Source organism: Suricata suricatta, chromosome 14 (assembly GCF_006229205.1).
Source record: "Suricata suricatta isolate VVHF042 chromosome 14, meerkat_22Aug2017_6uvM2_HiC, whole genome shotgun sequence".
Lineage (NCBI taxonomy): Eukaryota > Metazoa > Chordata > Mammalia > Carnivora > Herpestidae > Suricata > Suricata suricatta.
In genome coordinates this window covers 40,193,532-40,208,240 of record NC_043713.1, presented here as the reverse complement: position 1 = coordinate 40,208,240, position 14,709 = coordinate 40,193,532, and the positions used below count along the sequence as shown (strand labels likewise).

The 14,709-nt window shown below is 40.4% G+C and overlaps 1 protein-coding gene across 1 annotated transcript in view; it reads right to left on the bottom strand.

The window, feature by feature from the left end:
• Window positions 1-8,180: 8,180 nt before the first annotated feature.
• The window catches only part of LOC115277412 (desmocollin-3-like), a 51,237-nt gene continuing 44,708 nt past the window's right edge, over window positions 8,181-14,709 (bottom strand). Inside the window, exons 20-21 of the mRNA XM_029921568.1 lie at window positions 11,346-11,603; window positions 8,181-9,168 (exon numbers count right to left, since the gene is read on the bottom strand). Of these exons, the coding sequence (XP_029777428.1) occupies window positions 8,971-9,168; window positions 11,346-11,603 (456 nt within the window). The 3' untranslated portion in view covers window positions 8,181-8,970. The remainder of the gene's footprint in view (window positions 9,169-11,345; window positions 11,604-14,709) is intronic.

The window sequence follows — 14,709 nt, the reverse complement described above, 5'->3', positions numbered from 1 at the left end:
GAATGTTCTCTCCCCTCCTCTGCCCTTAAAACAACACGACTTGCTTAATCTCTTTCTTCAGGGGTTTGCCCAAATGTCACCTACCCAACTCTTAATAAAATAAACATCTCCCATTATTCTCTGCCCCTTATTGTTTTATTTTTCTTTGTATCATTTATTACAGCATGACATTAAGCACATATTTGTATATGTGTTTATGTGCCTTCCTTCCCTTCTTGGGATGCAATTGTGAGAACACAGGTTTTGGCTACGTTATTCACTGCTGTACCTTTAGCATCTAGAATTAGGGCTAGCATGTGATAGTTGGCCAAGAAATAGTCAATGGCTGACTGAATAAATGAATGAATGAAAAGCCTTGCTTTAGACAATAAACTGAAGCACAGAGAGATTAGACAGTTTATCCAAGTTACATGGTAAGTCTTTTCCCAGGCTGGGCTGAACAGTTTTTGTACCCACTTAAAACAACAACAGAGGGGTGCCTGGGTGGCTCAGTTGGTTAAGGCTCCGACTTTACCTCACGATCTCATGTTCGTGGGTTCGAGCCCCACGTTGGGCTCTGTGCTGACAGCTCAGAGCCTGGAACCTGCTTCCAATTCTGTGTCTCCCTCTCTCTCCACCATCCCCTTAATGCTCTGTCTCTCTCTGTATCAAAAATAAATAAAACATTAAAAAAATTTTTAAACAACAACAGAAATTGCATTCAAAGTTAAAAGTTCCATTTTGCTTGTGTGTATCCTTGTGTTTTTTTATTTTGGGTTGTTTTGTTGTTCTTCTCTTCAAAGCATTGTTCTTATGTTGTCTTGGCCTCATCTGTCAAGATAATAATCTTATTTTATTGTTACCTATCTGGTATGTGTGTTGGTGTGTAGATTGGAGATAGAAAATTAGACTAATTGGCTGGCTGAGATAATATTTTGATTCAATACTTTAGTTGATTCAAATTCTTAGATTACTTAGCAAATTCAGTCAGAAAGATGGGCTATAATAAGAGCATACAAGTTTTTCAAGAGATAGTAAATATAGTGAAAAAAGTGGGGGGGTATCCTGGTTCTTCAGATCTCAGGACCAGAAATGCCTCACTCTGATTCCCATTTGCTATAAGTAATATAAAACAAAAATTCAGACATGATTTATAAACATACAAGAATGAGAGAGAACCCTAATTTTAATCTGACTGATATAGTTTACATTTTTATTTCATTTTGGGCACCCAGCTGAACAGGGGTTGTTGGATGGGGATGTCAAGACAAAGACAAATTATGTTATGGCAAAACACTGACATTTTGTACATCTGAATTTGTGATCATGGATAGTATCCGGAGCCTAAGTAAACACATACATAACAGAACTCCTTCGAAATGATGTATGGTCTTTCTGAAGCAAGAGGGTGGGAGGCAGTGAGATCCCTTGTAAAGAACACAGCTTGTTGAGAACTGGCCTGGAAAATGTGTTCCTGTCACTCTGAGAAACATTCTCCTTGTGGACCAGACACATCCAGCTTCACCAAGTTAGAATCCCAGAACAGAAAGGTTGACTCTAGCAAAATTCACATCACTTTTTTTCCTCTCTACTTTTTTTTTTCTTTTCCTATGCCTAATAATCGGAAGCCATTTTCCTGCATTTCCCCAAGTAACCTCATATTATTATATATTTGTTTTAACTTGTCTGTGATGATCCATATTAAGGAAAAACCCCCCACAGGTATTTCAATTAGAAATTGAAATTAGGAATTTCTGTGAAATTGCCCTTTAGCTTGGAACCCGCCACATCATGTCAGAGCAACTTGCATAGTGTAGGAGCCAGAATGCCGGTCTCAGCAGAATTTGTAGCCAGTAATGTTGTTTAACTCCATAGACTCAGATTTACTTCTATACAGGAAATGAATCTATTAAGGTTAGAATGTAAATCTTTTAATACAATAAATGTAAATACACTAATCTCACACATATCTTTACCTTAACGTACTTCGAAAAGAAAGTGAAATCAATACAAAGTATGTGAGAACTTAGTAACAAATATTCAAGTGTATTCTGGCATCGTACTGTACCTATCAGCTTTCCCCTGGATGTAAACTGCGGGCTCATAATATCCACGGTGCATCTTCACCTCCTGCTATGGTTGCAATGTACTCAGGAGACAGAGAACAATTACAGCACAGATAGGTTGCCGGTATTTCTGCCAATGGTTGGCGTTTTTCAAAGTGGCTTCCAAAGATCCTTCTGTTCTTGAAGTCACGTGGAGTAAGAGCCGTGCTTTCCCAGCACTGCCCACAGGTTAGAGCAGCGCCAGGTGTCTTTTCCTGTTGGTGCAGGGGCACCTGGGAGGTGGGTGTGACTGAAGGGTGTGTCCTCCGCGCTCATAGATAATTGAAAAGGAGCCTTGACACGTTGGGACCTGGAGGCAAAGGCAGAGCCCACAGCCTCCCCTACCTTGAGGATTCATGGAAATTACCTCGCCCAAAGAACACTGTAAAACCAGTTTGTCCTGAAGGGAAGGTTTATTTTATAGTTGTTTTCCAGTGTGGTGAAAAAGGCTCAACCTGAGATCTGCCTTCAAAAGGTTACCTGCACAGTATAGCACAGTTAACTATAAGCACAGGGTTGCCTTTGCATCTTGCATGACTGAAGCTCTATCCACATTAAACATCAACTCCCCATTTCCTCCCCACCCCCACCAGCCTCGGCAACCACCAGTCTGCTTGCTGATTAGCGGTTGCTAGGAGCCAAGAAAATGGGGAAATGGGACTGGCAGCCTAAAGGGTTTCCGTTTTGGGAACTGAAGGATGAAAATGTTCTGGAACATTCAGAATGAATGACACTGAACTGTACCCTTTAAAAGGGTTTGAGTAGGGGCTCCTGGCTGTAGGTAGAGCGCTCAACTCTGACCTCGAGGTTGTATATTCAGGTCCCACATTGGGCGTAGAGATTACTTAAAAATAACGTCATTTAAACGGCTTAAGCGAGTTTTATATTATGTGAATTTTACCGTAATTAAAAGGAAAACACAGTAAAGGGGAAACAAAAGTTCTGAGGCCTCAATCAATGGAATCAAATTAAGCAAACAGAACAACCAGATCTGCAGCGCCCCTGGGTGGCTCGCGGTTAGGCATCCCACTCTTGGTTTCCCCTCAGGTCATGATCTCCTGGTTGGGGAGTTCGAGCCCCACATCGGGGCTCTGCACTGACAGTGAGAGGCCTCTCCTTCCCTTTCTCTCTAGCCCTCTCCTGCTCATGCACTATCTCTGAAAACAAATAAACTTAAAAAAAAACCCCAAAAACAGCTAAACCCACAAACTCAATTGAATACTATCTGCCTAAGTCACTGCCATCTTGTTTTCTGTCCACTCAGTCAACCCTAATCCTGACTAACGTAAGAGCCATAGAGAAATGGTCTAGAGCTGGAGTTAACTCTCAGAAAAAAAAAAAAAATTAAAAATGTTATCAATGTTCCTTGTAAAATATGAACACAAAATATAAATCAATCATAATTCCATTGTCTGGAAAGAAAGAATCTGTTCAGATCTTTTTTATACCTAAAAGCATAAACTTTTCCCTAAAAAGATATTATTTTAGTAAACTCAACGACATGAATGTGTTGCCTGCATACCTGACACTGACACATCTTTCACTATATTCTGTTACCGCAAATACTCAGCGCCCAGAAAGAGACAAGCGACAGGCACTCGGGGAATCAGAAAAGACCGTTTCCTCTGCAGAGGTGCAGGCCCAGCGGAGTCATCGCCAAAGGCTGAGCGGACGTTTTGGCTGCAGCCTCCTTTTATGGCTGGGATTGTAGGGGCTGGAGAGGAAAAAAAAAGAAAAAGGGGAGGGGCACTTATCGCTGGTGCTATGGGGGCAGTTGGTGCATGCAGGAAGCAAGCAATATTACAGAAGCCAAAAACAGGCAAGGGGAGCATCTGATCTCGGACATCTGGTCGACCCCCTTTTTTAATCTGCCCTTGCCAGATGTCCTTCTCACTTTTGCTGGCTTCTCTTCTCAGTTCTACTTCCCTTCTCAGCTATAAATATAGTAACTCATCATCCCAGTAACCCCCTGAGGTTGGTATGGTTACCTTGCTTTCAAAGATGAGAAAACCAAGACTAAGACAGATTGCAAAAAGTCTGACTCTAGAGGCATCTGTTCTCAACCACTACGACCAAATCAATTCTGCTAAATGCTTGGAATTTACTGAATGTTTTGATATCAGAACCAAAAATTCGGGACAGCTGGGTGGCTCAGTGGATTAAGCAACCAACTCTTGGTTTTGACTTGCAGTCGTGGGTTTGAGCACCATATTGGACTCTGTGCTGGCAGAACAGAGTCTGCTTGGGATTCTCTGTCTCCCTCTCTGCCCCTTCCCCACTCATTCTGTCTGTCTGTCTCTCTCTCTCTCTCTCTCTCAAAATGAATAAACAAACAAAAAATTCAAAGAGCATTCTTAAAGACCAATATTTAGACACAAAAATAATAATCACAATAAAAGTTCCTGAAATTGAAATCATGGCTCAAGTTACACTACTATTTAAAGCTTTTGAGGGGCGCCTGGGTGGCTCAGGTCATGATCTCATGGTTCATGGGTTCGAGCCCTGTGTCGGGCTCTGTGCTGACTGCTGGCTCAGAGCCTGGAGCCTGCTTCGGATTCTGTGTCTCTTTCTCTCTCTGTACCTCCCCTGTTCATGTCTGTCACTCAAAAATAAATAAATGTAAAAAAAAAGTTTTTTTTTAAAGCTTTTGATACAACTGGTACATTTTTGAAGTGGTCAGCCTTACCTTGGTGGAAAAGCACACAGATACACGGCCAGGGACCAGATTCACTGTGAAGTACACAGCACCATAATTTGGTTGTGAACAAAACTTGAAAGTCATATATTCTATAAGTGACAGAATATAGACTGGAATATCGCTTGCGCTTTTTTCCCCCCTAATCTCCTAATGTTTCTCCTTGGCTCCTGGTAGGAGTGCTATATCAGCATCTTATTTCTGGAACACCCTACAATTATAAGCACCTTCCAATACTTCTTTACTTAATAAAAATCAGATAGATACAGAGAGATGTCATCTGGGAAGCTGTGCCCCAAATAGTTTAATATGTAAATGATATCGACAATTTGATAATGACCCATTCCCTAAAATGTTCCCCAGTAATGAACAAAACAAACACTGTGAAGGCATTATTGAAGATCTTATTTTCATGCCAGTCTTAAGCACATTTTATAACATGATCAACCTTGGAATCATTTTATCTCTAAATACAGCAAAGACAAGATACCAAGTTAACAGTTTCACTATATCCTGTATCTGCAACTATTACTTTACACATTCAATTTTTTGCTATTTTAACCTGCCATGTTCCTCTAAAAGCAAAGTAATTCCTTTTAATAGCAAACTGAAAATTCTGTTAAAAATGCTACAAACCAAACCTCACTGCATTTTAGACAGTTAACTGCTTCCGTATAAAAACATGAAAAAACAATCTGTACATTTACATTAAAAATTCAAGAATATTCATTGGAAGAAAAATGAAAGTTATTTTCACACTAAACTAGCATAATTTTCCCCTTACACATACATACATGGAAAGAAGCCTACCCCTTGTTAAGAATGTTTACGTGAAACGTAAGAAGACGTTAAAAGGAAAAGTACCCTTTTCAAAGTCTAAGACTGAAAATCTAGATTTGGGGGGGGGGGGAATTAGAAAATAGGAAATGTGGCATCAAAAAAAGATTGAGACCCACGCTTAATTGAAGATGTTCTTTCTGAGTGCCCAGAGGGCTTCGTAAGGAAGAATGTTTCCCCATGAATGCTGGGATTGTTCTGCGCAACCAGTTTGGGCCCATTCTGTAAATGCCTGAAGACTCAACATGCAGTCAGCACTTCCCTTGATTCCACACTCCAAATAAGGTGAGGCATGGAGAAAGGGTTGGTGATACTTCACTAAACTCAAATGGGAGCCGCGCCCCTGGCCTGAGAAAAGAAGGAAAAGGGGAACCCTGGCCTAGGAAACATTAAGTAGCAACTAATTTTGTCTTTTCTACCACTTGGTGTTTCTTTGTTGGCCTCTCTCCTTGATCTCAAAGGCCTGGGTTTTCATGTCCCTGACTGTCCAAATACCCTACGTGGACTTGCATTCTCCCTAAGTTCCTTGTGTTCCCAAATGACCACTTGGTCTTTTTCTTTCCTGTATTCAAATTTCTATTTCTTCTCTTACTTAAAACATCCTTGTAAGAAAGCAAGCTCATAGAAATTAACTCATACTAAAGGGTGATTGACAGCCAGAGTATTTGCCACCCACGTGTTATGGATGGCATTGGGAGAGAGATTAAAGAAAGGGGATGGATGGGAGGGCTGGATTTCTTTGAATCACACCAATATCCATTTAAAACAGGGCAGTGAGGGGTGCGTGGGTGGCTCAGTTGGTTAAGCATCCAACTTTGGCTCAGGTCATGATCTCACGGTTCGTGGGTCAAGCCCCGCGTCAGGCTCTGTGCTGACAGCTCAGAGCCTGGAGGCTGCGTCAGATTCTGTGTCTCCCTCTCTCTCTGCCTCTCCCCCACTCATGTTCTCTCTCTGTCTCAAAAATAAATAAAACACAAAAATTTTAAAATAAAACAGGGTAGTGAAGGGGGAAAGCGTCATTTTATAATTTCCAGGCTTGAATCAGAACACAGCACACGAGAATGGATTTGAGGTCTTCAATCTTAGGATAGTCATGCCCCATTCAGTCTCTTCAGTAAGATTCGTGCCCCCATCCCAGCTCCCTTTCTCCTCTAAAAATTCTGACCAACAGGCCATGGTTTACTGGCTCTAAAGTTTACAAATATTGATTAATAGAAAAGGAAAATGGTGATAGAGTCTTTTTTACCAGAATTAGGTTTTTAAAAGCATTCAGTATTAGCTCCGAGAAAAGCATTTCATCTCGGGAACCTTGCCAGCGGCAGTCACGGAGCCCTAGCTGGACTAGCCACTTGCCCTTTGCTCCTAGTGTGTGTGCATGCAGACAGAGACTGCGAAGCAAGTCTACCTTTCCACCTAGCTCCCTCTTCCCTTCCCACTGAGCCAGAGAAGTTTAATTCGCTGTATACAATTAAAATTTCTTTTTAAGTTTTTTTTTTTAAGAGAGAGAGAGAGAGAGAGAGAGAGAGAGAGAGAGAGGGAGGGAGAGAACAGGGTAGGGACAGAGAGGCATACAGGGAGAATCCCAAGCAGTCTCCATGCTGTCAGCCCAGAGCCCGATTCAGGGCTCAGATTCATGAACCATGAGATCATGATCTGAGCCGAAATCAAGAGTTGGATGCTTAACCAACTGAGCCACCCAGGCACCCCTAGCTACGTACAACTTTTAAAGAAATTATACAAATGTACATGAACTACTTCCTAATATGCTTAGTTATGCAGCACTTAAGAACTAAGTATAAGAGACCCTTTTTTTAGAACTTTAGATTTCTATTGTTAGACACATTCAGCCTTATATCATCATCTTCCCCTTTGGTTTTCATTTTATTTTAAATGTTGCATCGACTAGTATTTATATATATGTTTACTTATAAATATATATATTTATGTGTGTACATGTGTGTGTGTTCATCCTTATCCAAAAGTAGAGCATTTCTATGAAAACTTTCATAAGTTGACCCAAACTTTAACCTCTCTTAGGCTTTTCTGATACCTTAGAACATATCTTACTAAGTGATGTACAAAATAAATGGAGATAAAACAGAGATGCTCACGGACACAGTTCTAAGGCTTTATACTGAGAGGCTGATTGAAGTTCCCGGGAAGGAGCTGGGCGGGGGGCCCCCCTCTCTCTGCTCTGGGCACACGCTGCCTCTATAAGGGTCACTGCAAGACAAATGCTAAATGCTATTTTCCCTTTTTGCATATAAGCAAAATTCTTCTGCAGGTGCCTTTATGTTAGCAAAAACAGTTCGTATTGCAGGTTTTTCATGAAAGTGAAGTAGTGTGACACAAACTTTTGAAACGTGGGGGACACCTCTCTCTCTCTCTCTCTCTCTCTCTCTCTCTCTCTCTCTCTCTGTCTCTCTCCTCTCTTTCTATATTCAGTAGTCCTGAATCTCAGGGAAAAAGATGTTAAGACTTGTGATTACAATCTCAATAGAAGATCTTTGGTGGGTTTTTTGTTGTTGTTGTTGTTGTTAAAATACTGACAATAACTCTCCGTATAGTGAACATAGTTCTTCTCCTTGAGAATAAGGAAGCTTAGATATATTCCTCATAATAATCCTTTTGCAAACCATAACACACACATTCAAAAGCATAAAAACATCACAATTTTTCAGTCTCTACTTTCTGGCTATAGTTTAACATTGTGGCTATGTATTTTTTAAGACCTTATTAGGGCAATCAAGTAGACAGAACTGCCCTTCATGATCTAGTTGCTAACCAGAAGGAAAATGAAATTCTTAGTAGTCTTTGGACTACTCAGTGGTAGAAAAGTTTTAAAGAGCTAAAAATGCAGTACAATTTGCCATAACGTTTGATATAAATATATTACACTTAAATCTGGAACAAGAACAGATAGTTGTTATATATTCATTCAAGGATAGCTTAGCTATCATTGGACTAATATTAACTCAACACATACATTGGAAAGCTATCTATAAAGAATAGCAGGTCCTTTATAGACCTTAATTCCAATGTTACAGCATGCTTTTGCTAGCTCTCTATTTACTTGGCAGTAAAGAAGGCAAAATACATTTTAACATTTCAAACTTCTTGGAAAAGATAAGTAACAAATTGCCATAAACCTACAAATTGGTAAACAGTACAATTGAAAATTTAGAAAAATTCATACAGTTTTTTCTAATATGTATTAAAAACCTACATCTATATATTAGACACAGAAATTCTAATATATATCTGTAAATATATTAGAAATTGAACTTTATAATATCCCTTTTGGAAACTTCCAGCTTGTGTGGCAAAAACACGTCTCCTTGTAGCGCATTAACATTATGTCTTTGTGCATGTTTCTGCTAATGTAGTAAATTTGGCTCCCAAATTATTTAAAAAATCAAGGCCATCGTCTTCCTGTTTCTCGCTGCAGCAACCCACAGAGCCAGCGGGAGAGCCCCTGCCTTCATAGTTGTACGTAAGGACATAGTCTGGAGACGGCACGTGGTCTTCATTCTGATTGCACAAATGCAGTTTCTGTAAAACAAACCAAAAAAGGGATTGTATTTATTGTCTTTTTAAAAAATATTCTTAAACATATAAACATAAAATTTATTTTTATTTACCTTTTATGTCTAATTTTTAACCAGTGTGTCCTCTAATGGAGTCCTACGTACAAAAAATGCACATGATTGGTCTACATCACAACCATACCATAAAGTCAGTATATCTTACATTTCTAGTAGTCCATGCAAATAAAAAAATTATATGTATACAAATGTTGTATTTATCTACATTTAAGTTATCATTGAATGCTTAACTCTAAATGTTCTACCTAGAGGACAGGCTAGTCCACAAGACGCTGAGAGTATGCGTAGGGGCCTAGAATTTGACTTTGGATACTGAACAGTCCGGATATTGAGTCACATCTCTGGCTGTACCAACTATGTATGGGACTTCGAGCAGGTAAATAACCATCTCTCAGCCTCACTTCTCACTCTCCTCACATCTAAAATGGAAATATACACAGTGACCATCTCACAATAATGATGAAATAAGAGTGCGTGAAAACTACTCTTAGGTTGCCCAGCACATAGTGAATGTTCAATAAACATGAACTAATACCACCACTACGTGCAGTTATAAAGTAGGCAAGAATTAACACATTGGTTTCAGAATCAAGTTTCCAAGATAGCCAAAACATGACATAATAGAGAGATGCACAAGACATTGTAGTGAAATTAAAAATAATCACCATAACCCAGATTGTAAACACCAGGCCTTCGGAATGGAGAGGGCACGCACTCGGCCACATCCATCCTCACAGTCTGTCATGGGCCTGTCTGCCCGCTTGTCCAACTCCCGTGGCTCCCCCTCCTCCCCTGGGTGCCCACCACCTCTCCAGAGCTTTTTTCCTTAGCTTGTGTTATCAAGTGTCTTTCCTCACGACTGTTTCAGTCTCACATCCCCTGACGTGATGTGCACCTTAAAGAACCCCCCTCAGAGTGCTTCTTAAGCTCCATTCCTTCCCAACCTGATCGTACATGAATACTGACTGTCTAGAACCAGAAAAGAGATTAACACTTGATTTGATGGGAAAAAATATGCTACAGATACGTGGTAAGCTATAGCTGTGTCACAGAATGGTGCCTATTTGCAGTCCACTAAAGGATCAAGGGATTCTGGTCCACTGCTGGTGTTACAACGGTATTGGTACACTCCCATAGAAAGAACACTTGGTACCAGAAAGAATATTCGATCCAGTGGTTCTCTACCCAGGTGACACATGTGAGTTTTTAAAATAATAACAATACTAGGGCTGCCTGGGTGGCTCAGTCAGTTAAGCGTCTGACTTGGGCTCGGGTCATGATCTCCCGGTCTGTGAGTTGCAGCCCCGCATAAGGCTCTGCGCTGACAGTTCAGAGCCTGGAGCCTGCTTCCGGCTCTGTGTCTCCCTCTCTCTCTGCCCCTCTCCTGCCCTCTCTCTCTCTCTCTCTCAAAAATAAATTAAAATATAAAAAAATAATAACAACAATAATAATAATAAGCCAAACCAATTAAATCCAAATCCTTCAAGATAGAGCACAGGCATTAAGATCTTTTAAAAGCTCCAGGGGAATTTTGATGTGCTGCCAGGACTGAAAATCCATGATTTAATCCCTCCTTTCTTTTACATCCTTGCTGTCCCCTGAATAAAAATGCTTCATATATGAACAGTGCTTTTTACATTAAATCTAGCTCATATAGCTCATATTATTTAATGTTCATCCTAGAACTGTGTGCAGATGTTTTGTTTTCAGAGAGAGATGCAGATTTGATTGAGGGAGTTTTGTGATTGTAGGGAATAAGATTTTTTTTTCACATTCCTCTATATTAAAATAGTTCATGAGGTGAACAACATCTAAAAGCGGCATGTGACTTTAGTGTGGATATTAGAAACTTCCAATTCTCATGAGATTTTAGAAATTAAAAGAAAGATGACAGATGGAATAAAATCTCTTTTATGTTAAATAATGTAACAAAATCAAAGAGAATGGTTGGGTGGGGGCGGAAGAGGGGGAAGGGGCAGTGTTGGGAATGACCAGAGAGTGAAAGAGAAAAGATACATTGAAAATAGGGAAAAGCAACTTCTGAAACTATATGTTAATTTCAATTTCCTATTGTTCTACACTTGGATATTTAAACAGTAGAGTCAAACACTGAAGGAAACTCACTTCGCCAAGGCGGGGCTGGGTGAAATTATGCCACTCGGAGTAGGTGTATCTGCAGTTGTCCGTCTCCACGTGTCCTCCCCTGCAAGAATCCAGGGTGTGATGATGCCCGGTCCCCCGGCACGACTCCAGGGTCTGGTGTCCTCCTTTCAGCATTTCAATCGTCTCCTGCCCTCCGTTTTTCACTCCCGATCCCATGGTGCCACAAAAGCCTTGGCCAGAGTTATTGACTGTCTGGGTCATAAACCCATTGGCAGAGCACTGAAATAAAATAAGACCCCTTGTATCAGGAGGAAATTGATTCCAAGTCATAGGAAAGCAAGGGAGAGAGAATGTTTATTCAACCTTTTGTTGATTCATCCGTTCATTAACAGATATTTGTATTTTCTAAGTATGTGCCCAGTCTAGGGATACAAAGATGGGCATGATCTCTGTGGTTCCAAGAAGTTTTTATTCCAGTGAGGCCAAAGATCAGATGATTACTTTAAGAATGTATATGTAGGTGGATGCAGAATGCTACAGGAACACATAGGAAGTGCATTAGAATCCACATCCAGAGAGAGAAGGGGGAGTAGTCTGAGAGGGGAAGCTGAGGGGCTCCGCCTGAGAAGTGGAGGAAGAAACCACCTGCAGGAAGGTCTCCAGGCAAGGGCAGCAGGGTGCTTGGGGGTGTTCAGCTTCCGCCTGTTGAGAATGGCTGCCCCACGGGACTCAGGGTAAGAGAGCAAGCGGAGGGGTTATAAAAGGCCAGAGTATAAAGATCCATGTGCCATGCTAAAAAATATAGACCAACATGAAGATTATGGAGACTCAAAGAAGGGTTTTACTAACAGGCAAGGCACGTATTTTTTAAAAATCATTCTAGGCAAAAATGTAAAAGACAAATAAGAAGACAACAAGTTGAGTGTCACAGATATTAGAGACGTCACTGAACCATTCTAGCTGAAACATTCTAGCTGGCCCACAGTGGCTGGACTCCATACAGAGTTTATTGGCAGTTAGACGGATGAAGCCACAAATGGAAGGAATTATTTTTATGTGCTCTGCTTGTGCAATTCTCTCAGCTCGTGGGTGAGAGGAGGGGGAGCAACTCAATTCATGGTAAGTTTAACAAACCTGTGGATGTCCACAATGCATATATAAATCGGGGGTCTGTGGCTCAGGTGGGGGAGCTAAGCTGGCGCTATAATTCTAGAAGCCACCTTATACAGGTGGTAGTTGAAGCCACAGGGATAAATTATAACACACAGGGAAAATGGCAGACTAATCAAAAAAGAAGGCTAATAACAGAACCACAAGAAAAAGTATTTTAAGGGGTGGGTAGAGGAATTAGAAGACAGAACTGATCTGAAATAGCAGGTAAGAGAATGGAGGAATCCAAAAGGCAAACTCTGAAGCCACACAGAGAGGATTATGGGCAGGAGAAAACATCAAAGTTGTTTAAGAACTAGTCCAAGTAAAGCAATCGCCTCTTAGATTCAAGTAAAAGAGTGGTCACTAGTGATCTGTGTCAAAAGAATTTCCACAAAGTGCTGAATGAACAGGAAGTAATGTCACGGAGAAATCCAGTATGAATCTCTCAAAAAGTTCAGTTTCAAAGCAAAAGAGCTATGGAGGGAACTAGAGCAGACAGAGTAGAGGGAATGTCTGAAGATGAAAAGGACTTGATTCACCAGTAACTTAATGCTGGAGCCTCACAGGGAAGTCAGGGCCACGGGTGAGAAGTTGAGTCACAGCAGCAGCCTCAGCTTCTCAGTTCTAATGATAAACCCTTACTTTCAGACAAGATCTCCATTAAAATCAGGCTCCACTGTACCACCTTCTTGCCAATCTGTTTCTCTTCTATGGAATATGCAGCGTCTCTAAACTGGAAGACTTTCAAGTTCAGATAATTTGGAGTTTCAGATATTTCAGAGTCTGAAATGTATCTATAAAAGTCATGCATGGTATCTCATTGCCTTAGAAAATTACACCAGAAAAGAGAACTAAGAAGTAGCCATTTGGTGGCACTGCTACCCTATATTTTTTGCTTAGGTTACTGCTACCTTGAAATTCTATTTTTAAAAAATCCCGATTATCAAATCTCCCTGATGGTATAATTTTTGTCATTATAAATACATGTGTAGAGATCATGCAAGCTAATACCAGGAGACTTGAGAATAAAACCAGTGCTGAGTCCACAGTGCCATGTTTCACACTCTCTATTCTCTGTTCCTTCCTGACCATCTCCATGTGCCCAAAGTTGAGTCTCACACAGTATCAACAACTCCTTCTCCATGTCAATGTTTTCCAGATCTAAGTTCTCTAGTCCTGACTTTTCAACCAGCTCCTAACCCATCTGAACTGCCTGACTTAAACTTAGCTCTAAAACTAAAGTCATCGTCTTTACTCATTGTACTACAATGAGCTTACACACTACGAAGTTTTGCTACATTTTGTAAAAAAATATATGCCTACAATTATGTTCTGGTATAAATGAATGATTCTGAGTCCTTTTGAGAAGTGCTCCTAATAGAGAACAGGTAAACAGGTGTGAGCACGTAATGGGAAGTGGCCAATTAATGCCATCAGCTCTAGCATCAGAGAGCAAAACACAAACAGGAAGAACATCTCGATCATTCCATTTTCAGACATAAAATAGGATCTTACTATGAGCCAACAACTTTCAAGGCACTGCATGCATTTTCTGAATAGAGAAATAATTCCAGGGCTCCACAGGTAGGCACGTCAAGCACAGGTGGGTTATGATTTTACATGATGGTGGGAGGAGGTTAAAGAGAGAAAGTCAATAAGAAAGACATCTTTGGAATATCAAAGGCTTGATATGAAGTCACTGTCCCTGGCTATGGCCTCTGTCACTTTGACTTCACTTTTTATTTTGTTACTCAAAAGTTAACAATCTATCATTTACATATTAAAAATATTGATTATACCGATTTTAATTTTCCACTTACTATTATCCTACTAGGGTTATCTCCTGCCTAAACTATCGGAAGATTCTAATCCTTTATCCTCCCCATCCTTAACGTCTTCCTGTTCTCACTGATCACCCCACTGACTCAGCATCATGCCATTCCTGTTATGCCACATCCTGGCAGGAAAACCTTCACTGGCTCTTCCTTTCCAAGAGAACAAACCCCAAATCCTTAGGGTGGCATATGACAGCCCCATCTCCTACTCCTCTCTTACACCCTGTCCCCCCAAAACCGTAACTTAAGTTTCAAGTTTCTATTCCCAAATACCATTTCTTCCATTTCAAAACAACTTCTTTACTATTTGTTGAATAATCCCTAAACTTTGTCATCCCCTTTTTCATTCTTTCTTAAAATTTTTTTTAACATTCATTTGTTTTGAGAGAGAGAGAGAG